This window comes from Phoenix dactylifera, chromosome 4 (assembly GCF_009389715.1).
Source record: "Phoenix dactylifera cultivar Barhee BC4 chromosome 4, palm_55x_up_171113_PBpolish2nd_filt_p, whole genome shotgun sequence".
NCBI classification, from domain to species: Eukaryota; Viridiplantae; Streptophyta; class Magnoliopsida; order Arecales; family Arecaceae; genus Phoenix; species Phoenix dactylifera.
Window position 1 is genome coordinate 10,536,699 of NC_052395.1, and position 25,918 is coordinate 10,562,616.

At 38.8% G+C, this 25,918-nt stretch overlaps 3 protein-coding genes across 8 annotated transcripts in view; 1 reads left to right on the forward strand and 2 right to left on the reverse strand.

Moving 5' to 3' along the window:
• The window catches only part of LOC103707377 (tRNA (cytosine(72)-C(5))-methyltransferase NSUN6), a 41,208-nt gene extending 35,902 nt beyond the window's left edge, over nucleotides 1–5,306 (forward strand). For 5 of the 6 annotated variants that reach the window (XR_005511468.1, XR_005511464.1, XR_005511466.1 and 2 more), the window contains 2 exons: nucleotides 1,265–1,386; nucleotides 2,811–3,244. Coding sequence is in view for 1 of the 6 variants with exons in the window: in XM_039125519.1 (XP_038981447.1) it covers nucleotides 1,265–1,379 (115 nt within the window). In the remaining 5 variants the exon portion in view is untranslated. Of the gene's footprint in view, nucleotides 1–1,264; nucleotides 1,387–2,810; nucleotides 3,245–5,125 lie in introns of those variants that run through there. The other variant, XR_005511465.1, reaches the window with a different exon arrangement.
• Nucleotides 5,307–7,277: 1,971 nt separating this feature from the next.
• On the reverse strand, nucleotides 7,278–10,330 carry LOC103707378 (basic leucine zipper 61-like). Its single transcript, XM_008791836.3, has 4 exons — nucleotides 9,325–10,330; nucleotides 9,133–9,223; nucleotides 8,828–8,954; nucleotides 7,278–7,566 (listed from the first exon to the last, which is right to left on the reverse strand). The coding sequence occupies exons 1-4, from the start codon at nucleotides 9,867–9,869 to the stop codon at nucleotides 7,439–7,441; spliced, it is 891 nt and encodes a 296-aa protein (XP_008790058.2). The 5' UTR covers nucleotides 9,870–10,330; the 3' UTR covers nucleotides 7,278–7,438.
• Nucleotides 10,331–13,781: 3,451 nt separating this feature from the next.
• LOC120110467 lies at nucleotides 13,782–15,584 on the reverse strand. Its single transcript, XM_039125520.1, has one exon. It carries the CDS (start codon nucleotides 15,170–15,172, stop codon nucleotides 14,219–14,221), a length of 954 nt encoding a protein of 317 aa, XP_038981448.1. The 5' UTR covers nucleotides 15,173–15,584; the 3' UTR covers nucleotides 13,782–14,218.
• Nucleotides 15,585–25,918: the final 10,334 nt, after the last annotated feature.

The following is a 25,918-nucleotide window of genomic DNA, read 5'->3' on the forward strand; positions in this document are numbered from 1 at the left end:
TTGTAATATGTGTTCTGTGCACCACACTCTGTCTGGTTTGCATTGCAGCACAAACTCTATCAGCTACTTCCAGCGTGCTCTGATTGGAAGATGATTTTAAATAAGTTAATTCTGTTAATATATGCTTAAGCTGAAAAACATCATCAGACCTCCCCGTGTAGATATGCTTCTCTTTTTACTCATCACCTCTGCCGCTATCTTCATTTACATCAAAGCTGAAGTGAGTTTTGTATAACATCTTGTCCTAGTCTCTTGTTACCTGAAACTGTAGGACTTAACTGATGATGATTAATGCAGAAAAAAGAAAAGAATGTTAAACTGAGTCATTGAATAGATGCATGGATCAACCATAAAAACATTCCAGATTACACTGATTTATCCAGAACATCAACCTTTCTTGTTACATATTACTATTAGATAGCCATAATAAGGTTTCTTACTATCATTGCCGCCGCCGCCACCACCATCATCACTGTCGATGATAAAAGTGTGCTGTAAACTCATTTGGAGGAATCAATTGTAGTTAAATTTTTCAAAAATGAAAACTTAGCATCAATATTGGAACAATTTCAGGGTCAAAGTAAAGGACATTATGAAAAAGCTGTTTATTTCTGAGTAGTATGTTCCTCGTAATTAGTAAGCTTGTTTTATAGCTAAAATATAAATTTAAGAAACAAAGTGGTCATCCTTTGTGAAAACATGTTATGCTGATGTAGATTGATAGACATATTATTGGCGAAGCAAATTGAAAACAAGGTGGTGAAGGCAGTTAGACATTTATTAGAAACAAAATAACCATAGTTTGCAAAATTGAAATTGATGTGCCTTATATGTGAAATCCAAGTTTTTTAAATTATTTCTGCATGAATGAAGCATGCTTTATTGCTGCCTCCTTGTTGGAAAATAATTAGAGCATAAGCATGCAGATGGTTGAAACAGGAAAGGTTTTTTACTTGACCTAACCCGACCTGTTGCCATCCCTCATCCAGGGTCAGTGTTAGTTCTCCTCCATGTTACATTATTTTGGCTGTTTTTTCCTTATTAGCTGTGATGAGATTAATGATTGCCATTGTCAATTTTGAAAATTATATGATGTCGGGGAAAGCTTATAAACAACTTTTTTGTAATATTGTCTCTCTGTTGCACCCAACTCTGGAATGAAAAGATACAGTTTGAAGAGTTTCCACTGATATATACTAAGAATGTTCTGCTTCCATCTTGCAACTATTAACTAGTATTGCCTTTTGTTATTTTGCTCTGCTAGGGAATGGCTAACCCAAAGTGAAGCAGAACTTGTTCAAAGGTTTGACCCATCATCTTCGCTCGATACGATTGGTTTCTTCATTTCAAAGTTCCACGTTGGTCAGAAAGATTTATGAGTGCAAGGTGACATTTTCATATTTCATGCACACTTTTTAGGAACAATGTTTCTTTTACTCTGTTGTTTAATTTACGTGAACATTATTTATTATTTGCCATAAGTGCTGTCTTTATTACAGAAAACAACCACCTATTTTAAAAGAGATCAAAGATACAGATTGTCTGTCCAATTTTTGAAAGAAAGCTAGATTCAATTGCTTGACGACAAAGAGTCCATCTTTTATTTATAATGCTACAAATTCTCTTGGTAAACGAATTACTAGTTGTGAAAGGACTTTCTGATATGCGATAGGAGACCTCCATGTTCATGTTACTTGCCGATGATACATTTTTAGTTGATGAATTAGCTGTGTACATCAAACTGGAAGGTAGCAGCACAGGATAAAGGATTGAAAATTAACTTGGATAAAACAAAGTACATGGAATTTCAACTATAGTAGAAATTTAGATAGTGATTTTAGTATATACAGTTCAATATATATATATATATATATATATATAGACATGCCCTGAACAAATCTGTTGCATTTTTTTCTTCCATTATACACAGTGATGAAGAAATAGCAACCATGTCTTAAAACAGGGTGATTCATCCACCAGGATGCTATGCGACTTGCAAGGGTCATTCAGACACAGGGCAATATCTTAAGATTACTTAAATCAGCTGCATCTTTCAGTTAAGATAGCTCAGGAGTGTAAAATGAGCATTGCAAGGATGAGGATTTTGAGATTGACATATGGTTAACAAGAAACAGGTTTAGGAAAAAAAAAAATCAGAGGAATGTCAAGAATAAATGAGCAATAAGTTTGAGATGGCTTGGACATTTTTAGCTGCAGCATAGCCCAGTGTTAGCCTTGGCAAGGAGGGGTTCTAATTGTAAGTGGGTCCATAAGCAGGTTGGAACTCCAAAGTATTTGGATCAAAGTCTGCAAAACTGGTGCAGGGAATGAGTATGTTATCGATTTGGTACGGTATAGTCGGAATGGTATGGTATGCATCCCTTACCGAGATAGGTTTCCAACATTTTCTTCTTACTCCAGCCATGGTACCTCCTGAAACTAGGTGGGACAGGTTGGTACCGGGCAACATGGGAGGGGAGGGGGGGAGTTTCGCTTGGTTTGGATTGGTACGAACCGGTTTAGTTCTTATACTGAACCGAACCTTGGTACTATATCAGTGCCTTACCGGTACGATACAATATAGGTTGGTATGGACTAGATATGTAATTTCCAATCCTAGAGGACCTAATTAGAAATCATTGGTAAATATGGGAATCTATGTAGCTTTCTATAAAGTAATGGGAAAAAAATTGTTTGTCTATGTATTTTACATTTACTTCTTCAGCATGAAATATGTAAGTTGATAGCTGATACTGATTTCATGCTGAGTTTGTTCTATTCCCTAAGATTATTTTATTCTTGTCTTGTAGCATTGAACTTACTGGTAACAACTAAAACCATGGTCCATCTGAGCAAGTTCCATTAGTCCTTGTTCAGATTGCCATCCTAACTGAACTGGATGGAAAGCAGCATGCAATCGATCCAGCATGTTTTGGGTACCTTGAGACAACTCGTATTTACTTAAAAAGAGGCTCCAAAACTCGTACGAGACGATCAGGTCTATGCAGAGAAACGGAGTCTGGCCCCACATTACTGCAGCATCAGTGTAACTTTTAGTTTTAAAATCTGTCTATCATGGTAACTGATCATAACAAGTAAATTGAACATGATCCTGATGTTAAGAGGCACTTCCATTTTTCTCGTTAGCTCAATTCATACGTTCTGACAAGCCTTTTTTTTTAACTAAATGTTCTGTAAAAATATATTGTTAATAATATATTCATTGGAGCTGAATTTAAATTGAGATGGTACACATTCCTTTTATGATTGATGTTTCTATTTTTTGCCGTTTCATTGAAAAGAAGACCAACTTGTTAACTTGACAAATCGAGTATTTCATTGATTTGTGCTAAGAATACAGGAACTATACCCAACTTGTTGAAAAGAAGACCATACCTTGCTTCTGATAATTTTGCAGTCATTGTATGAGAAAGAACTTGTTTTTGATAAGCTTCTACCCGTTGTTGTCGAACCCAGCACTTGTTACGAGTGCAAAGCAGCCTAGTGTGTACCAGGCTGCTCCGGCTTATTTCAAATGAAAGGGGTATATGAGCTGAGCTAGCCAAATATCAAAAAACTATTCAAGCTTGGCTTATTAACTAAAGGAGCCTATTACCATGCCAAGTTCAGGCTTCTAGTTATTTTAGGCAAGCAGGTGTTCGGGCATGGCTCATGATGTTTAAGGTTTCCTCCTCTCCAGCGAACAAGCTTGATGAATCCTGTTGCATGGCTCATGATGTTTATGGTTTCCTCCTCTCCAGGGAATAAGCTTGATGAATCCTGTCACGGATCCGAGCCCAAATTATTCATTTACTAGTTTTCATCTAATATTGGACGGACAAGCAAGGAAAGGTTTGCTATGGAGCATTGGCAGAATCAATACCAAACTTACGAATTGTGACCCTCCTTACTTCAATTCTCTCCCACCTCATGGCTGTCCGAGCAAGGGCTAAAAGCCTAAAAATCATTCATGTACCCAATAATCGCTATCGAATCCTTCAGGAAGAAACTTTCAGTTCCAATAGGCACCATCTGCCGTTCGATTTATTAATCGGCCCCATTTCCTTAGCATATGGTCTAGTACGCGTGAACAGTGGAGGGGACGGTTCGAATTATGCTTGCTTCCAACAGGAGAGACCCAGCAACAGCACACGTGCCAACAGATGCATGCATGCTAAAAGGCTGAATATGATGGCAATGCAACGGATGGGCCATAAATCCCAATACCACATGGTTAGTGGGAAAAAAAGAAGTCTTCTTGTGTTCGAGGCATGCCCTCCACCAAGTGTGCTGCATGATAGCTGGTCCCACTCGCATCACGATTTCCTCCCTCACACGAGGACCCATGCACGTGTAGCGCAGCTCTGCACCTCTAGGACCATACATGCATGCACTTGGGCCACTCCATTAAAAGGTCTTTAGCTATTAAGGCGACGACTTCCACTTCTCTGTCATATTTATAAGAATTTCCATGAGGGAGGAAGGGGAGGGGAAGAAGGTGAGAAGGCGAGGAAAGGAATAATTGTGGCGTAGTTTATTATTATTATTATTATTATTATTATTATTATTGTGGCTCACACAACACGAACAGTTGAGCTGAACTAAAAAGGCAAGGCTGCGTGCCGAGGTATCAAATCTCCAAATTTTTAAACTTATTGCATGCTTGAGGATCCCAGCATTGGCGGATTCGCCTGTTTGCTTGTTTTATCTACTCTTTTTGGACCAAGAAGGATGGATGGATTAAAGAAGAAATTCTATGTACCGTGCCTCTCAAGTGCAGCCAGCTAAGGAGATCCATCCATGTTGCTTTATACGGAAGCACATGCTGTGCACGTGGTGGAGGTAATATTATACTTGCAATTTGCGATATTATTTTGTGGGGACACCGAACGGGAAGGGGGGTGTTATGAGTATATGGAACCTGCCAAAGGCATCGAGCTTGCAGTTTAATAGGATGGGTGTGGGGGATAATAAAATAAGGATCTTTTTATCTACTACCTTGCACTTTGGTTAATTATGGTTGGCGCCTGGTTTTTTATTGCTTTCAAGTGGCAGTTTTCATTTTTCATCTTTTTGTTACGGCAATTTCCTCTCTAATATTAACATCTGTGGTGAAACTAAGCAGGTGCTGATGACTACTATATCCAGCTCTTCTTTTGAGGCTAGGAAATTTGCCCTTGGTTTTATGAGATGCTGGTCATTTTCTCTATCAAGAGAGAACTGTAAAGTATGTAGTTGGTTTAGGAAGGCGAACAGCATAGCAGACTGGGTTGCTTCATTTGTTGCTCGGCATTCTGGAAAGATCATTTGGATATCTGTAGGAGAGATACCTTCTACTATGTACTCTTTACTTTCTTTCGATATGACTGGATGTACTCACGTTAAAACTATATGAAATGCCATCTTTACCAAAAAAAAAAAAAAAGGTACATAGTTGAATTCAATAAGAAGAAGGTGTTTATAATTCTCGTGATACAATTATAAAAGGCACTATAATTCAGTCTACACCATCCATGCACGCATCTGCATGTGCCTGAATCTTTTTTTTAAAAAATTTTTATGGTTGGCCTAATCGAACGAGGAATAAGGTAAGCTACCTGACCCAAAATGGCAGATATGCCACGCTTGATTGGTTTGAGGAAGTTATAGAACTAGCTCGAACTATCTAGTTGGAGCTGAGTGAAATACAGAATTAGGTAATGCTATACATAACTCTTCTCAGTGAAACCTAGCAGTTATGGAGATATAACTGCTGCTCTCTTTTTTTTGTTTTTCTAATGCACTTTTGATGAGGAAGTTCTTTTCATGATCATTTAATTGGTTATGGAGAAAGTAATAAGGATCCGGCATACAATACAAATGTGGATTTACCATCAAATAACCGGACTCAGAATCTTTCATTGCTAGGCCAAGAGGTGCTGCTACAAAGGAAACCCGGTTCTTGTATCCTCAATATTCATACAATCTGAAAACAATCATCAATGTTACACCCAAAAATATAAGTGTAGCAATTGGAAACAGAGCAAGCAGATGCTTGTATGGTGGACATGAAAGAGGGCTCGTTACAATCTTCTAAAATCAAATTTCTAGAAAATTGCAGAATTGTTTAAAACAAATTCAAGCTAGAATGTTTTATCCAGTATTTTCCTAGTCATAAACTATCATTAAAAGTTATACGACGTAAAGAAAGTAAAAAATATCAAAAAAAGAGAGAAAAAAATGCCATGATTTTAGGACAATCCAGATACGTGGTAATTAAGTTAGGAGATACTAGGATGTCCAATCATATATCTTTGGAATTATTCGTACATATACAGGAGATGGACTTGGAATACTTTGTTGAATGTCATTGTTGCAAATTAATTCCTGTAAGGAGAGCCTTTAACAGAAACATCCATATAGAGCATATAATAATTTATCTAAAGACTGGCATTCCATTTTATTTTTGCATTTTTTACTTCCGTATTCAGATGGACTATGGGTTGCAAGTTATATGTTTTCATTAGGGGATGTTTGGATGCCAGAAAATCTTATGTCTTCCAGGCGAGAACTCTTCAAAATTTACTTGGGATGCAAAAGAGTTTAAAGAGATGTTAGAGCCAGCAAACACAGCTTAATCCCTATCTCCTAGAGAGCATTCATTCCATTTCTAAAATATGTTATCCTTGGAAAATGGAAACAATCTTTGCTTGTCGGTTGTCCTGTTTCCTTAAATCTCTCCACCTCTCATGGAGTAAACCTAGATTCCTGATTGATGAGATCCTCCGGTATCCAGAACACCCTCTTAATGTATATATATGTATATATATAATATCTTAGGATAGGATACTGTCACTTGTTGAAGGAAATGGCACAGAAAGTAAAAAATTCAGGAGGGTATAAATATTATAAACTGCTCATATTCTTCTCTTTCTCCTTTATATGTCAGGAATGGGAACTTTATCAAAGAAGTGAAAACACAAATAAATACATACATAAATATATCAATAAATTAGCTAATTCTGCAACTTGTTAGAAACCCACTGAAGAAGGGAAAATTTTGATTAGGAATTGAATGGTGTAAACAATAGATGATACATGTGGTTTGCGCACATTATGAGTTCACTTTTCTTTTGAGATTTGAGAAACCGCAATCCCCCATTTCGAGAGAAAAAAAAATGCATGGAATATTTGCGTTAAAATGGAAAAACACGCATCAAAATAATACACAATGCCCTGTGACAGTCGCCTTCATGTTACTAGACCTTGGACTGTGACGGTTAATATTTTTTTTTAAAAAAAAAGAGAAAAGTGATAGATGAAATGGAAATACACAAAGAATACAATAATACATTTACCACCATCACCGCAAGCTCAATTCTCCTGCTTGATGAACACCATCACCTCAACCCCTAATCAACGAATTACTGTCACCTCTGCAGCATTTTGTTTCTGAGCGTCAGCTGACCAGCTCTTTTTCTGTGCGCATGGCGGGTTCAGAGGTGGGAGCAGATATTTTCTTTATATTCTGCTGGTGGTAGACTTGCCTTAGCCTCTCGATCTCCTTCTTTAATGCTTCTTGGTGGGCTGCAATTTTGCACACGGAACCACCACCCAATCCATTACAAGGAACTCCATGCATGATAGTAATTATGAAGCCATCATCAGCTTCAGAAATGCACGTCTCAACTGCTGATTGAGATTTTTAGTGGATCTATTTGTGTTACAAGAAGCATGGTTCTTGCTATTGCCCATACATTTTTAATCCATTCATGAATAATGCATGAGACTGGCCTATGGTTCAATTGAAAATATTCCACATAATGTCCATGGGAAGCAAAACATGTTGGACCATAGTTTAAACTTTTTTTGTTATCTACTTTTAACCATGAATTATGTTTGCGCAAATTATGTACTGTGGTTTAACTTCTTTTTTTTTTTTTTTAATTCATAGGTAGTTCTGATGTTATATACTATTGTGAATGGTTTGGATCTGAGACTTAGATTATACATAATACATTTCGACATAAAGGTGCCTTCTTCTTCTTTTATTTCTTGAGCAAGAGAAGAGCATAATATTATATGAAGAGGCACAATATTATTAAGATACTTATATTTCAAATGGCAGTGTGGGGGTGCGATTAAGCATATAGTATATTGTTAAGTGTTGACATTCAAAACTAGTTCAGTAAACAAAGATATATGAGACTTTTTTTTTTTTTGGGTGGGGGCCGGGAGCGGGGGTTAAGAATTTGCTAGCTAACTAAAGAAGTTTTATGGAACTAAAGAGTATTATTATCGTCTATGCAAGATTGCACTCACGAAAAAGAACGTCAATTATTTAGAAAAATAATTATCTCATACATTAATCATGTAAATGTATTATGGACTATCAAATAATTTTTTTTAAGTCGTAAAAAATTTCAAAAATCATTTGGCCGATGAAATAATGATGAACATCCAGAGAATTTTGATTAGTGAATTGGAGAATATCGAGCAACTCCAATGTAACTCATTTACCGAATACATGTAAAAAAATTGGAGCAAAAAAATTATTTACACGCAGCGTCGTTTATGCTCTACCTATCATGTTGCTGTGGCTACGTCGCTTGGCCCTCTTACATTTATTTCATTTGTTCATAAAAGAAGACAACGAATACATGAAAGGTCGGGCTGCGCGAAAGAAATATTCCGGACTTAAGAATTATATGCAACGGGAAATGCTGCATCATCAAGCAAAAATTCCGGGAAAAATCCGAAAATAGCCGGTGTTTGTTTTAAAAATACTTGGAAATTAGTTAAGCCAAATTATAGCTAGTGCCTAGTGATATCACTCTAAGAAACTCACCATCTTTAAAGATTTTGTCCTGGGCCAAAGCTGCAATCCGCTGCTTCAGATGGCTGTTCCCCATTGTGAGAATCGAGCGCTGGTGATCGAGGAATGCAACCCGAGGCGACAACGCCGACACCTCGGTCTTCATCCAAAAGACAGACATAACCAACCAAACCATTAGAGAATGTTGGCCAACTTATGAAATCTCTACATATTTACACTGTTACGTTGTCCCACGGAAGCTAATTTTTCCTATTAGAAATCAATTTAAACGTTTCCATCATGGTATCCAAAATTCCACAGCATATATATATGACTACCTGCAACGTGGTGACGGTGCGCTCGAGCTCCGATATGTACTGGAGCTTCCTCACTCGCGACCTCTGCGCCGACTGCCGGTTGGCTAATATCCTGCTCGAGTCCGCAACTTGATTAGAAGATGGTCGCGGTTGAGGCCAATGCCGGAGCTAAAGCGAGCTACATTGTCGCAAAATGGCGGAAATCGGCCTCACCTCTTAACTCTCTTGGGGTCGACGATGGGCTCCGGTTCAGCTTGCGTGGCAGCAGCCGGCGCCTGCGGCTCGGCCTTGCAAGCGCTCTGCGCCTCCGCAGCCAACTCGTTGCTCGGTGCAGTCTGGCGGTCGGACGATGCGGCAGGCTTTAAGTCGTCGTTGACGCTGTTGTGGTCGGACGGCGTGGACGGGTTGGAAGACGTGACGGGGAGCGCAGCACCGGCGGAGGAGGATGACGGGAGCGGGACGTCGTCGGAGAACATGGACTCTATGAGCCGGTCCTCGTCAAGGCGGTCGTATTCACGGGCAGCAGCGGCGTCGTCCGCCGGCGGGGCCTCAAGGAAGGCGATGGAGTCGCTGACGGAGCGGCGGTGGGAGCCGCGCTTGGCGGAGGAGAAGTCGAGGAATTCGTCGACCCATGAGGGCTGGGAGCTGGGTGCCGGCTGCGTGGGGGTGGGGATCGAGGAGGAGGGGAGACGGTGGTGGCCGAAGTTGGGCCAGGTGGGGGGCATGCTGGTGGGGATCTTAGGAGGGAGCTGAGCCATCGCTCTCTCTCTCTCTCTCTCTCTCTCTCTCTCTCTCTCTCTCTCTCTCTCTCTCTCCAAAAGCTTGGTCTTAGACCGGCGGCCAGGCAATGGTAGCCGAGAGCTGAAACCTGATGGAAATAAGGATTAGAGGCCTTTCAATTCGAATTCGAATAGCAGTCGCTTGTTTGTGCTTCTCTCCCTCTCTCTCTCTCTCTCTCTCTCGTTATTATGGTTGACGCGGTAGGGGTGGCAGTTGAATTTTCTTTTGCTGTAGGGGCAGGAGAAGAGGGGTTCACATGACAAGGGAAGAGGGAGACAGCTAGCAACAGCTGGAGAAAGAGATAGAGAGAGAGGTGCGAGGAAGGAAGGAAGGGGGGGTGTCGAGGCTTCAACGGTATTACAGGCCGAAAGCCGTAGCTTAAGTTTAATGAAGCGAAGGAATCGGCCACCACATGCTCATGTGACCGTGCCTTGTGGTTTGGCTTCCAAGATGCATATACTAGAAGAGAGAGATTGTTGCTAGTGTCCTTCGTTGATTCGGAAGAGCACATATGCATGCCGTTGGGTTTAATTTGGATGCAAACTCCAAACATGATTCCACTACTAGAATGAGCTTGAGGTTGCTACGTACCAAAGCAATCTCATGAAACAAAATATGTTAACAACTGATGCGGTGCTAGCCCTTCTCATCATCGTCGCGAGTTTGGAAGATTTGAAGAAAATAATTAACATTAACGCACGGGATGCGCAGAAAATTATTTATGCAAATGAGTTATATAGGATGTCTAGAGTGTTGCTCGTTCTTAATATTGTTGCTGTTGAAAATATGGTTATATGATTTGAGCTGAGTGGTTGTCATCAAGGCATAACTAAGAGAGCTTAGGTTGATTTTGGTGTCTCAGCTCAGTTCAAGTTTAGTTTTAATATTTATGCCAAATATAGTTATCGTTCATATATATAATGAGCGAGACATTTGTTTTTTTAAAGATATGGTCTTTGGCTTAATTAAGATCTTGTTTTCTTTCTAATAAGTGGGTACTACTAATAAAGTGAAACACAATCAGAGTCCAACATAATTGGCAGAATGATCATACTAGATGAACTTGTACATGCGGCACTGATGCTTCTTGAATAACATATCTTATCATAAAAAAAAATATGGTCATTTTTATACATCATTTTAATTAGATATTGTCTCACTAGCTATCATAATATTTGTTAATTTACTCTAAAGCTAAGTATAATCATGTAGATCGAGACACCAAGAGATGAGGGAAAAAAGAAAAAAAGAAAAATCAAAACTTGATACTCTAATATTGTTGTGGCCTTACAAGAGCTAAGCCAAAGTTGTAACTTGTCTCATCAGCTACCCAGTACGTGGCTGCATATATCGACATCCATGGGCAATAAAAGCTACATGTGAAGGCAATATATTGATAGATGTAAGGATACCCATTGTGAGAACCCATGCGGGCGTGTGTTTAGTCCCACATCGGTTATTTGCTAGTAGATCTTGGGTACTTATACAAAATTAAGGAACCCAAATAATAACTTCCGGCTAGCCATTTTGGGTGAGGTCCTAGGTTGTTACAAATGATATCAGAGCGGACCCGGCCCATAACCTATGTGGACTAGGCATGGATCCATTGGGGTTGACCACGGGTCAATCGTAGTGTTTGTGATTAGATTTGAATAGATATGAACCCTTAGCCTAACGAGGATGTCGGGGCTTGAACGGGGGGAGTATGTGAGAACCCATGCGGGCGTGTGTTTAGTCCCACATCGGTTATTTGCTAGATAGATCTTGGGTACTTATACAGGATCAAAGAACCCAAATAATACCTTCCAGCTAGCCATTTTGGATGAGGTCTTGAGTTGTTACACCCATGGAATAGATATATCCTTTTGCTGTAATTCTTCTGTAGGTCGATGGAAATCATGAGATGGATAGAGATGTGTGATGGGAATTTTAAGAATGGGGAACGGCAGGAGATGCTTAAGAATGGGATGAATCATTCCATCCCATGTGCACTGTTGGCACGCCCCCTCCTTGCTTTGTCGCCAAATAAACTATGCCCTCTCACATGCACACCTTGTGCCTCTTCTTTTCCTTGTCCTATTTCCTTTTCTAATATATATTCCTCTTCTTTTCTACCAATAATCTTCCTACGTACCTCGTCTTTGAGGTTTCTTGACAGTTCCAGACCATCTCGCTGGCCATGAGAAGTCATGTTTAGCTCTACAAGTGGAAGAGTCATGGCCTGCAACTTGCTAGTTTAATAGAATCTTGGGGGGTGGTAGGAACGTGGGAGGCATTAAAGTGTGAAGAGAATTCGGAGCACTATTTAATTGGAAGATAAAAATAGAATTAGATCTTTGTAAAAAAAATTTTCTTTTTTTTTTGCTGCAACGGGCATTTCATACATCATGGGTACGAATACATCAAAAAAAAATCATTTATTTATATATCTCCTTTGTACATATATTGTTGCTTGCTTACATGACCGTTATGGCAAAGTTTGGGAAAGAAAGATACAGAGAAACGAGGCTCTTCTTCAGACTTAAATTGCAAAAACTTATGCCGATCAGACTTAGGTCAGCTGATTGCTATATATCCCTCTTCATTTGGAAGAGCCAAGTTTCAAACACTAACGATGCCATCTCCATTCTCCACCATATTTTTCAAAATATAAAAAAATAATGCATGGACATCCCATGTTCTTTTTCTAATCTCTCATAGAAAATTACACATTCTGTTGATGCGGAATCATGCTTAAGCATCAAACGATAACACTACACACATAGGCATGAAGAAGTATTTGGCAAAGACTAACCTTGTACAGGTTCAGCTTCATGCAGATTCCATTATCCATTAACGAAGAAATATTTGTATTTTATAATAGTGGGAAATGATAACCATCGGTTAATCCTTCTTTCATGAAATAATGTTTCTTGTAAGGGACCCTCACTAGTTTAACATTTTTCCAAATCACTCTCTTCCCTAATTTTACTATTTTATGACGACAAATTAACATGTAAATAACCTTATTAGTGACTTTTTGTCCGGCCACCTCTATATCTTTAGATTTCAATGGCTCTTAAAGGTAAATTCTTTCACAACACTCAAATGTTGGAAAAAAAAAGAAAACTTGTGCCCCCACATCGTGGTCATCTCTTTTCAAAACCATGAAGTGCCAGAATATATAGTCCCCACTTTTTAATCCACCATTCTCTGTTGGATGGGATCAGAATATTCATTAAATATTTTCTCCTCGCATACATGGATATATATGTGCATTAGACATGTTGCAGCCATATATATTTGGTGTAAATTTTGCCTTCAGCTAGCGACCACGAATTTTATTATATTTTTACTTGTTACCAGCCAACTCCCCCACCCATACATATATACATGCATACATAAACAAATACATAGCGCGTATGCATGTATGTACGTATTCCTCACCATCAAAAAACAAAAGAAAGATAGTGGCCATCGATTGTACTACAACGGATCGAGAACATGGCGATGATTTAATATTTGGATCTTAAGCAAGGTGACAACATGAGACCAACAAAATGTCTCAAGATGCCTCGACCCCATCCCACCCTACGCCAAAAGAGCTAATGGAGGACGTGGAAATTTCCCACACGATTCTTTAGTTCGTACCGCCACCATGCATACAAAACCAAGTGAATTGAGAAAAGGAGGGACGTCCCAGTGCAAAGCATGTGACATGTGGGGATAGCTCCAGCAAAAGGACACGCATGTCATGTGGCCATCACAAGAAGCCAAGGGGAGACGAGACATGTACATGAGATGCCTAGCCCACACTCACTGCATGCGCTTGAACCATCCCCATCGATAGCCCATTCATTGTACTGCCAAGTCTCTTCTCATATTGGAGGAATATGCTAAGAAATTACCACCCTTTATTTTATTGGATGTGAAGTTATTTACAAGATGGGTTCATGATCATTGAGTGCGGAGAGAAAAAAAGAAGCAGAAGAGGGGAACCGAATGTCGTCTGCTATTAGTTTGGAGTTCAAAACATAATATGATCAGCTGCTACTGCGTATTTTGTGTGTATTGCTTTCCATCTCAGTGCTTATTAAGTGACTCTTCTTCCTTCCCACTCTCATCTGTTCAGTGCTTTGTTGTCCTGCATTTATGTATATCTCCAGTTACATGTTGTTGCAGACTTCCTTTATGTCGTTTCCAATGCCTCGATCAGTAACTGACGTCCAGTCTTGAAGTAGGAATAAAATCTTCTGCATGACGAACCCGGTGGACGTAGCTTCAAACTCGAATATCCTTAGATTTCTTTCCTTCCATAGACACCAGCAGGTTATTGCGTAATCCCATGTCAGCAGCCTTCCTTTCCCTTTGATCTGTATTTCTCCTCCTTGTCCACCTTTCCTTGCTCGTAAGTGGCAAAGGGGACATGGAATTTTTCATGCTGAACTTCTGCCAAATTGAATTTGCATACCTGCAGTTTAGAAATAGGTGGCTGACGGGTTCTTCTTCTGTTCCGCACAATGGGCATGTAGCCGGTGCAGTCCAATTTCTCTTTTGGAGATTCTCTGCCGTCAAAATGTTGTTGTGGTAACTTAGCCAGTAGAATGTTGTGGGAGTTTCCAGTTGATTTTTGCAAAATGGGAAGAAATCCCACCATGTATGAGAAACTGATAACATCTTCGAACTGTGAAGATTCCGTCAGCATTCCATTTCCATTCAGCTTTGTCTTCCTCATAAGAGGGTGTTCCTCTCTTCCTCGTCCATTTGTCGTTGGCGACATTGAGTTCCAAACATCAGACTGTCGTAGATATGAGGCCACCGAGACGTCTGGTTTTCTAGTCAAAGCAAACGTGATAGGGAAGACCACCTTCAATGGTTCTCTCGTTAACCAAGGATCGTGCCAGAAAGCTATCTGATTACCGTTTCCTAGTGATAAGAAGATGCTTGCGAAGAACCACGATTGAGTGTTCACCACACTTTTCCATACTGGGGATGCCTTCCTGATTGAGGTTTTAGATGCTTGGCTAGGAGTTTTGTGGGTGAAATATAAACGGTTGATGAGCTTCCTCCAAGGTCGTTCTGTTTCAGTATAAAATCTCCACCACCATTTTGTGAGCACGCAGTGCTTCATTAGTCGTAGGTTAAGTACTCCAAGTCCTCTCAGTCTTTTCTGCCGGCAGATATTATCCCATTCTGCCAAAGAGTGTCCTCCGCCGCATGTGCTGTCCCTCCTCCAAAGGGAGCTTCTTCTTTTTCTATCAATTCTATCTATAACGCCTGCGGGCAGCTGCAACGATGTCATCAAGTAGATCGGGATGGTGAAGTTGAGCAATTTTTCTTTCCATGATGATAATCTCTTTTCAATTTTTTCCTCAAGGAATGGCCCATCTCTTCTCCTAGGCTTTCTAAAGTGTAGGAGAAATTAAGAGAACCTGTACAAACGTATATTTAGTCTCTCATCAGTTATTCATCGAGGAGATCTTGTGTACTTATATAGGACTAAGGAACTCAAAAAATATACCTTCCGGCCAGCTATTTTGGTTGAGGTCTTGGATTGTTATAAATAGTATCAGAGCAAACTTGACACATAGCTTATGTGGACTAGGGGACACTATGGCACAAATTCATGGAGTCTGACCACAGGTCGATCGTGATGCTTCTGATTAGATTTGAATAGATTTGAACCTTTAACTTGACGAGGGAGTATGTGAGGATCTGTGCAACCATGTGTTTAGTCCCACATCAATTATTCGCCAAGGAGATCTTTGGTATTTATATAGAACTAAGAAACCCAAAAAATATACTTTCTGGCTAGCCATTTTGAGTGAGGTTCTAAGTTGTTATGAAATTTCAAATATCTAATTGGTAGGTTCGTGTTGTTGCAGCCTGGTAATATTGCAAAGTATTGACTTGTGCTATCATCTAGACCGATTCCAATAAGAGACCTTTTTTCGAAATTCACCTTGAGTCCGGTTAAGAGCTCGTATGAGTAAATGGTGAACTTCAGGTTGCTTACATGCTGTGTTGATGCATTGCTAGAGATTAATGTGTCGCCTGCAAACTGCAGACAAAGGGACTCCCCAGTGATGTCTGATTGACCTATCCCTTTTACAACATTGTTGCTTGAGGTGATTTCCAGAATCCGGTTGAGAACATCGGAGGCTAGGATGAAGAGAAGTGGGGACATTGGATCTCCTTGTTTAAGTCCCCTTTTCGTTGTGATCCACCTTGCTGGTTCACCGTTGATAAGTGGTGGTAACTTGTTGGAGTTGAGCAAACTTTCGATCCAAGAGCACCATTTATTGCTAAGTAGTCCTCTTCCCTTAGCAACGACAGCAGAAATTTCCAGCTAACATGGTCGAAAGCTTTTTCAAAGTCCAATTTTACCATCATCCCATGACGATTGGACTTTTTGCAAGGAGCAAGAATTTCTGATGCCATCAGGAAGCTGTCATTAATCTGTCTGCCCTTTATGAAAGCCATTTGTGATTGTGATATCAGTTGATCCATTTGCCTTGATAATCTGTTGAATAGTGTTTTCGAGATGATCTTAACAATTTCATAATCAAACAAATCGGTCTATAGGCACTTACTTTCATACTCTCTTGTTTTATAGGTATAAGAGTCATGAATGCATAGTTAATCCCTGAAATATCTGTTGTATGGTTGTAGAAGGTTTCAAAAAGCTTGTGAATGTCAAATGTCAAAGAATGCAGTTCGTTCCTTACGTCTGAGTCTACGGCTATCTCATCCCCAAAATGTGACAACCTAGCTCAGTTCTATCATTCTCTAATGAACACTATCACTAGGAGGTTTGACTCGAATGACTTCCGTCGACCGCCTAGAAAAGAAAGAAAGAAAAATAGAAACTCGGAAAACAAGTACTTAAAAAAAATGCTGCATCTCAATTTCGAAAGCAGTGCACCATGAGAGATAGAGTATCACAAGAAAAGGGAGCGGATATGGTGTGTTCGGATATATCCGAGAGCGTTGGACTCGGAGTTTTTTTTATAGACTCTATCCGAGAGACCGAGGAGACACAATGGTTCAAAAAATGTGGTGTTTCGGAAATACCATATCTTCAGAAAGAAGCATAAGCTAAAAGTGTTATAAAATTTAGGAGATAGGGTTAGTTTATTTTTCTTATAAAATATATTTTTTTCAAATTAAAACTCTAACATCTCATGCCACATTAAAATCAAACTCAGTTGGCAAAACTAAGTTTGCTCTAAAATAACGGCCCTTATAACATAGTGCTCCGGTTACTGTTATATATGCATAACGGGCATTAAAGGACCGCTATTATTTGATTTTATCACCGCTTACATAATGAAGTATTCTAGTTAAAGAGATAATATTATAACCTATGAACACTGTTCTCATTTCAAACAGCATGACTATTTGTCAGTTTTACTATATCCTTTTTCCTGTTATAATGGCTTTCATTCCTAGAGTTCAATCGGTCAAAAGCTGTACTCGGCAAATAACAGCTAAAAAATTCATCAAACTGCTACTAACCCAGGAGTCTGTCGTAGCAGCATGATGATCTTGGTCGCATTCCAACTTCCAAGCACCACGAACATGATGGTGTCAGACGCACCATTGCGGTCCCCCGCGCCATTCACTTCCATTTCACCCAATGGTACAGTAGACTTTAAATCACATAATTTTCTTTGATCTAATCTCCGCTAGAATGGAGCCAATTACCAGGCTCTCCGTAATATTTCACATGCATGGGTACATGCATACCTCCCCATCACCACCACCAGGCTGAAAAGAGGAGAAAGGGAGAAAACAGTGAGAAATCTCGATAAATACTAGGAGAGCGACAGGAGGATATGGAAGGCCGATGCTGAAACCTGTGCAAGTTCCAGACGTTAACAGATTATTTTACAAACGATCTATATCCATGGTATTAATTTTAATGTGCATGAGGCTTAACTCAGAACCATATAGGAAACCACATTGACTTACCATTCCATGGAATATCCTGCAGCTATCACAGTTCAGCATCTAATCCCCTGCTAAAATGCATCATTTGATAATATGACATGCCTTTTCTGTCAACGATATGGGTTCACAATTCGTATCATCTTTAGGTAAGACATTCTCTCTGTAAGATATCCGACAAGGACAGCAGCTTCCACGGATCGGGTGCAAAATAAACATAGATTTACTGCAACTCACACAAATGTCATATTATAAATGCTGTGCTTAATTAACAAAGGGTGAAAGAGGCAGTCAGCGCCGACAACACCAGTGACAGCTTGCAAAGTTAGGACGCGGGTTCTGGGTTTCAGCTGCAAATGCTACGGATTGTCGCCACTCCAGCTGTTCACAGAAGTCTAAAATTTCACGAGGGTACGGTGCTCTGAAGCAGGTCGGCTCAGATCTGTGTGTCTTGCTAAGTTCATAGCATGTGACGAGGCATCGTTGAGTATGCCGTTTACTTTACATATTATAGTGAACAAAGTCAGGCTAGGAGACTTCTAAACACATCTCCAAGTGGCAGCCAAAAGGATGTGTGCACATGGTTATTGAAAGCCATGCGAAAGAGAAGTAATGGACAACCAAAGATAAAAGTTTCCATATGACAGCAATGGAGCCTACAGCATATCAGACATTTCTCAACAGGAAATGCAAATTTTTTGAGCCAAAAACAAGATGCTTGTATGCTGATATTCTTGGGTTTAGAGATGTCGCACTACCTTGTTGTCTTCCTACAGGACCTGTAACTTCAGCCAGAGGCTGCATAGAAAGCCAAGCTTGGCATAACCCTTAATTTGCATTCAGTACTGACCTCTTTTGAATCTTCACAAGTGTATGTACAATGTAGTATCTACATATCTTCTGTTTTACTTGTTCCTTGCTTCTCACCCTCTCCAATTCTCTGATAAGCACTCACACTAACCAATGGGTATAAGCTGAAGATGCAGCCACATCACTGGAGGAGCAAGAAAGAGAGCCAAGCATTAGAGCCCTAGTCCCAAACTAAGCAAAACTTCAAATGAAGACAGGAAATAAATCATCGATTGAAGAACATGTGAGGCGCTTTGGAGTTTTTACCTCAAACAAACAGACTATTCAAAAGCATTATAATTTGATTATCCTGTTAAAAGAAAACAATGTATCATCATAGAGCAGGACGAGGAGCTTCTTGCACTAAGGTTTCTTAGAAGCAAACTAGTAGAATCTAATTAGTGACAATTTTCTCACTATAAATTAAAATACTATTGACATCAGTCTGAACCAATATCTGAATATGGATGCTTGTTTTATGAGACAAGTGAAATTGGCATATTTCAAGGACAACAGAAATCGTGACAAAGGAACTTGACATGGAGGCTACTAATAAGGTTCGATCAGAGAGAGATAGAGAGAACTCGGGATAATGGAAGAACTATTTATGTGAATACACATTATTTCGAGAGATAGCCATTTTCATGTCCAGGAGGTACAGCAATTTATTGGGTGTCTTCAATGAGAGAGAGCGTGCGGCAAATTTGGAAAAATATTGCAGTTCCATGTCCATAGACAGGAAGATAGCATTCAATAGGACATCAGAGAATAGGAAAGGAACTATCTAATTGATTGCACAAACAATTTATCTGAAACTGACCCAACAGAGTTGGTTAGGAAAAAGATGTCCCTCAAAATCATATAACAAGGTAAATGAACTGAAACTAAGTTGCATAATTCAGTTCACTGTAAATCCAGGAATACTAGAAATCCTTTTTTTTTTTTTTTTGATAAAGCCACCCGGCAGGATACTAGAATTCAAGCTAAGAGGATGTTTAATATGCTTTACAGTATTCGTAAACAATGATGCAGTGGAGAAACTCAATTCATCAGGTCCATATATATGCACAAATATAGGTTGGCCGATCACTCTCAAAAGTGATGTTAATCCTTATATTAGGTGCCAAACTCATGAACAATACCATGTTGAACATGGAAATGCTCGCCAAGAAGCTTAAAATGCAGTTGGCGAGTATGAAGACATATAAGGGTCATCCAGTTCACTTTGTGAAACAAGGCAGCAACAATCCAGGCCCATTAAAGTTGAGACAAAAGGTAACAGCGAAAAATAACTGCATTCATCTGAAGGCAACATTAAAGGCCAAAAAGCTGAACCGAAGCACCAGCCCTATATGTTATTGGATAATAAACTTGATTTCTATAGTGATATGGCATCCAACTAGCATTCTAGGTGGAGAGTCAAAGTGAAGTCAATGTTAAGAAGGTGAAATGCCATGGGTCACAAGAATCATCATGAGTTATAGAAAGTTAAGAGTCATAAGTTGTTGTATGTGAAAAGTCATGAGTTATATGAGATTTAAGAGTCATGGGCCGTGAATATATCAAGTCATGAGTTAGAAATATTAAAGGTCAAGAGTCATGAGTTATATGTAGGAATTTCTAGAGGCACATGAAGTCTATATAAAGGGTTGTAAGTATCCATTTGTATGGTGTGAGTTGAATGAAAATTATCCTTCTACCAAACTTTGTTTTTGAGAGTTTCTACCACCTTCTTCTTGAGTGTTCTTTCTCATTTTTTCTAACAAAGTGGTATCAGAGCTAGACTGATCCAATAGCCAACAATACGATGGCATTTTTGGCTCCTCAACTCACCAAAGAGAACTACGATAATTGGTGCATCTAAATGAAGGCACTGCTCGGCTCGCAAGATGCATGGAAAATAGTTGAAAAAAGCTATGTGGAGCCTATAGATGAGGCGACTTTGACGGAGAATCAAAGACAATCGCTAAGAAAGTCAAGGAAGAAAGACAAGAAAACTCTTTTCTTGATTTATCAAGGGTTGGATGAAACCATCTTTGAGATTGTTGCAGTTGCTACAACGTCAAGACAAGCTTGGGAATTTCTTCAAAAAGCATACAAGGGTATTGATAAGGTAAAGAAGATTTGTCTTCAAAGCCTTATAAGTGATTTTGAGTCTTTACAAATGAAAGTTTCATAATCTATTGCTGATTATTTTATCAGAGTTATGGTGATTGTTAATCAATTAAGGAGGAATGGTAAAACTCTAACCAATATTTGAGTGGTGGAAAAGGTGTTGCGATCTTTGGACCCGAAATTTGATTTTGTTGTTACAACCATAGAAGAATCTAAAGATTTGGAGGAAGTGACAATTGAAGAAATCATAGGCTCTTTGCAAGTTCATGAGAAAAAGCTTAACAAAAGAAAGGAAGAAAAGCCATTGGAGCAAGTTCTACAAATGAAGCTTACTACAAAAGAAGATCATGGGAGAACTCAAGAAAGAGCTCGAGGACGAGCTCGAGGCCGTGGTAGAGAACGAGGAAGAGGAAGCATCAATCGTGGCCGATCAAGCAATAAAGAGAAGAAGCAAGTTTCAAATCCTATAAGAGGAAAAGAACGTGGTAGAGGAAGGCCATATAAAAGAAGGTGATATGATAGATCTAATATTCAATATTATAATTGCAAGAAGTTTGGGTACTACTCCTCAAATTGTTGGAGTGGTACTAATCAAATTGATAAGAAGGTTAATTATGGTGAAAAGAAAAATGAAGAAAAAGAGCCATTTCTATTATTAGCATATAAAGGAGAACAAGGCAACAAAGAGGAAGAATGGTATCTTGATACTGGAGTGAGCAATCATATGTGTGGCAAAAGGAGTATGTTTGCGGAGTTTGATGAATCGGTTGGTGGTCAACTTAGTTTTGGAGATTCTTATAAAATTTTGATAAGGGGCAAAGGCGCTATTTTGATTTATTTGAAGAATGGCACTCATACATTTATTTCCAATATTTACTATGTGCCAAATTTGAAGAATAATATTTTGAGCTTGGGACAACTTTTGGAGAAAGGTTATAATATTCAAATGCAAAATCGTACTCTTGCTATAAGAAATTTAAGAAATAGATTGATTGCAAATGTTAAAATGACAGAATCGAATGTTTCTTCTAAACATTCAAAGTGAAGTTGCTATGTGTTTGAAGGCTTGTTTTAAAGATTCATCATGGCTTTAGCATTTGGAATATGACCGTCTTAACTTTGGCGCTTTAAAGTTTTTATCTAAGCATGATTTGGTGAACGGATTGCCATTCATTGAAGATCCATAGCAGCTTTGTGAAAGTTATCTTCTCGGCAAACATCGCAGAAAGAGCTTTTTAATGAAGCAACATATCGAGCACGAGAGCTACTAAAATTTGGGCACACAGATGTTTGTGGCCAATTGTTCCTACTTCTTTCGGTGAGCACAGATATTTTTTCACTTTTACTGATGATTTTAGTAGAAAGATATGGATTTATTTTTCAAGAAATAAATCCGAAGCTTTTAGTACTTTCAAAAGATTCAAGATATATGTTGAGAAAGAAAGTGGTTATACTATTAAATCCTTGAGATCCGATAGAGGTAAAAAATTTACTTCTAAAGAATTTGAAGCTTATTGTGAAGAGAATGAAATTTGTAGATCTTTGACGGTTCCATACTCTCCACAACAAAATAAAATTGTAAAGAGAAGAAATAGAACTATTCTATGATGAGATGCATGTTAAAAAGCAAAGATATGCCAAAGCAATTTTGAGCCGAAGCAGTAAATTGTGCCATCTACATCTTGAATTGATGCCTCACAAAAGGCTCGTGGAATGTCACACCACAAGAAGCATGGTCCGGTAAGAAGTACTAAATATATTTTCATTGGTTATGATGCTTGCTCAAAGGGGTATAAATTATATAATCCATGTAATGGAAAAATTGTTGTTAGTAGAGATGTTGAATTTGATGAAGAAGGCACATGGGATTGAAGTTCTCAAGAAGAGAAAAAGCAATCCGACATATTTATTAAAGAAGAGCAACCAAGGAATGAAGAGTTACAAGCACTTGCACCATCTTCATCTTTATCTTCATTCTTAGCAGAACCAAGTTCAAGGCGAAGAAAAATGAGAAGGCTAAATGAAATATAGGAGGTAACAGAGAATCAAAATAATCTAACTCTTGTTTATCTTCTTGTCAATTGTGTGCCTATAGATTTTGAAGAAGCCAAAAACCTCATCTATCATGAAAGAAGCAAGCACATTGATACTTTATATCATTTTATAAGAGAGCATGTGAAGGACAAGAAGATCGAGCTTGTACATATCAAATCTCAAGATCAAGTGGCGGATATATTCACCAAGCCTCTAAAAGTTGACACCTTCTAGAGATTAAAATTCATGCTTGGAATAATTGATAGAGGAGAAGAATCAAGTTTAAATAGGTGTGTTGGATAATAAACTTGATTCCTATGGTGATGTGGCATCTAACTAGCATCCTAGTTGGAGAGTCAAAGTCAAGTCAAGGTTAAGAAGGTGAAAGGTCCAGGGTCACAAGAGTCATTACGAGTTATAGAAGGTTAAGAGTCATAAGTTGTAGAATGTGAAGGGTCATGAGTTATATGAGATTTAAGAGTCATGGATCATAGGTATATCAAGTCATGAGTTAAGAATATTAAAGGTCAAGAGTTATAAGTTATATGTAGGAATTTTTAGAATCACATAAAATCTATATAAAAAATTGTAAGCATTCATTTGTATAGTGTGAGTTAAATAGAAATTATTTTTCTTTCAAATTTTGTTTTTGAGAATTTTTATCATCCTCTTTTTCCTGAGTGTTTTTCTTAAGATGATATTTAGTACTTTTTCATGTACAGATAAGTAACATAAGAATTATATATATAATGGGCCTAGCCTGCGCCTGACTTGAAAAGATTCATATATATCAAACAAACACATTCTTAAATGCAACCTGACAGTACGTGCATTCCTCCAATGCTCTGTCCCAAGCTTCATAATTGCTAGACTTCCTGGAACTAAACTTATCAAAATCTTTATGAATCAGTCAACAATCTTTCATATTAAGTTAAAGAGCAACCGTCTTGCACAATTAAAAAGGAACATAATAGTCATTTCTATTAATAACAGCAGTCATGTCTCCACATATCGCAGCATAATATTCTCTGTAAAAATGCATAAAAACATGGTTATTTCCAGAATTTTCTGTACCAATATCAGGTACAATATCAGTACGTCACTAGTATCGTAGGATAAGATATGCATGACATGGTACAACTGTTAAAACAAGATATGCTGTTGGAGGTGCAACAGCAGATGTATCATCTATCAACACAATACCAAATCCAAGATTGGTCCAATTTTTAGGCGATTGAGACGGCCGTCTAAGGCCCCGATCCAAAAAAGACCCACCACAAGAAAGACGTCAAAGACAAAATCGAAAGAAAAAAAATCTTCTTGTGAGTTTGTCTTAGGCTGATTCACTGCAGGGAAGGCCTCAAAGACAGAACAGCCTTAAGACAGAACAGCCTTAAGCTCCCAAATACATTGAACCGCTCTTGGCCATATTGAATCCTAATATTGTACCGATACTGTACTTTACTGGTATAGTTCAGTATCTCCATTACCCAGTGGTATGGGTCAATGCAGCAAACCATAATTAGCATTGCATGTTAAATACAGGATCTCCTAAGAATATACGCACAACATGATATTCAAGAAGTAAAAATTTTTGCATGCCTCATAAACAACAATCTTGTTCATATCTGTGAAAAATTTATACAACAGCTGAGGCCCAAACCATATAACGTTGTCATACGTTGAAGCATGAAAATATTCTTTCTTAGCATCAAACTGTTGCGACACCGCTTAAATTTCCATCTAATTATCAGGATGAGGAAAATAAGGGTCCTATATATGTGCTAGTCAAGTGTGCAAGCATCTTAAAGACTTGCTGAGGCCTAGTTTCCAAATCCTTGGTTGATCTTAGTTTCTCCATCAAGATTTACCAACTCTGTGGCCAACTTTGTAGCCCACTTACCATATCCACTAAAGCTTACACACCAATTTTTCTGAAAATCATTGATCATCTTTGTTGCCATATGACGCATTTACTCCTCTTTCTTCATACGTACTCTGCATCTCCTGCTCCCTTGTACTCACAATAACACATCCAGTTCTGCCAGCATCCCTCTAATGAGGCTTGTGACCCTTTGGAAACTGTTTTCCATACTCAGCAAAAGCACTGTTTTTCTCCTTCAAAGCCTTCTTACCATCATGAACTAAACGGCCAACAACTCTGAGCTCATATTCAAACTGGGAAGCCTCCAAGTTCCTCTTCCTTAACTCTTCTACCCGCTTCTTCTCGAATGACCGGATGATCCGGTCCTTCTGATGCAGCATCTGATTCAAATTAACGCTGCACCTCCAATTGGACCTTCATGTACTCCTGCTTCTTATCTAAATACATCACCTCAGTCTTAGCCATCCAATTCTACACTTCTTCCATGGAAGTAGCATCAACAGCTGATTTTGTATGTTTACCGAGACTAATTACTATGCATCCTTTCTGCTTAACCATACAACCAAAGACAAACACCATCATCACCGACATCATTATCATAATTACTCTCTCCAGTGTTAGCATAATTTTAGGAATTACGTAACAGTATACATCACCCATAATATATTTTTTTACTAATCCGATTCTATATCAGCCTATATTATTTTTCTTATATGAACTCTGTATATGAATATATATAACTCGTAAAATATGCCGAATATAATGAAATAGAAAAATAACATTATTATTTTTTGTTTTTCTTTTCTTGTGGAAATATTTTCACATTCAGCTATTCTCCTACAGTCATTTCCAAAGAAGAAAACCCTCTTGGTCCATCATCTAAGATCACTTTCTTACGTAGACCAACGGTCCTCATAGCTAAGAATTCTCCTCCAACTTGTCAAATTTTCACGCTCGATGCCCACATCATCGTCGCTCACATCCTTCCCTACCGAATTCAAAGGCTCCTCTCTGATACCAACCCCAGCATCCACGTCCTTGCCGGGCCGCAAACTCGAGGAGAGACCACAATTCTCCGAACCCAACTCCCGATCGCCATTGCCAGCATCATCTTCATCGTCAATTGATGGCTCCGACTCCGTGCTTATCTCCGGCTCGCACTCCTCTTCGTAAAGCGGGGCCGCTGACGCTTCATCGAACACTGAAGGTGCGAGG

Excerpts from the sequence above, each read along its gene's own strand:
- LOC103707378 (XM_008791836.3), bottom strand. The coding sequence starts at position 9,869 with ATGGCTCAGCTCCCTCCTAAGATCCCCACCAGCATGCCCCCCACCTGG. Across the intron at positions 8,955-9,132 it reads GCACCGTCACCACGTTGCAG|ACCGAGGTGTCGGCGTTGTC; the intron begins GTAGTCATATAT and ends TTTTGGATGAAG. Across the intron at positions 7,567-8,827 it reads GGACAAAATCTTTAAAGATG|CCCACCAAGAAGCATTAAAG; the intron begins GTGAGTTTCTTA and ends GCAAAATTGCAG.
- LOC120110467 (XM_039125520.1), bottom strand. The coding sequence starts at position 15,172 with ATGACATCGTTGCAGCTGCCCGCAGGCGTTATAGATAGAATTGATAGA.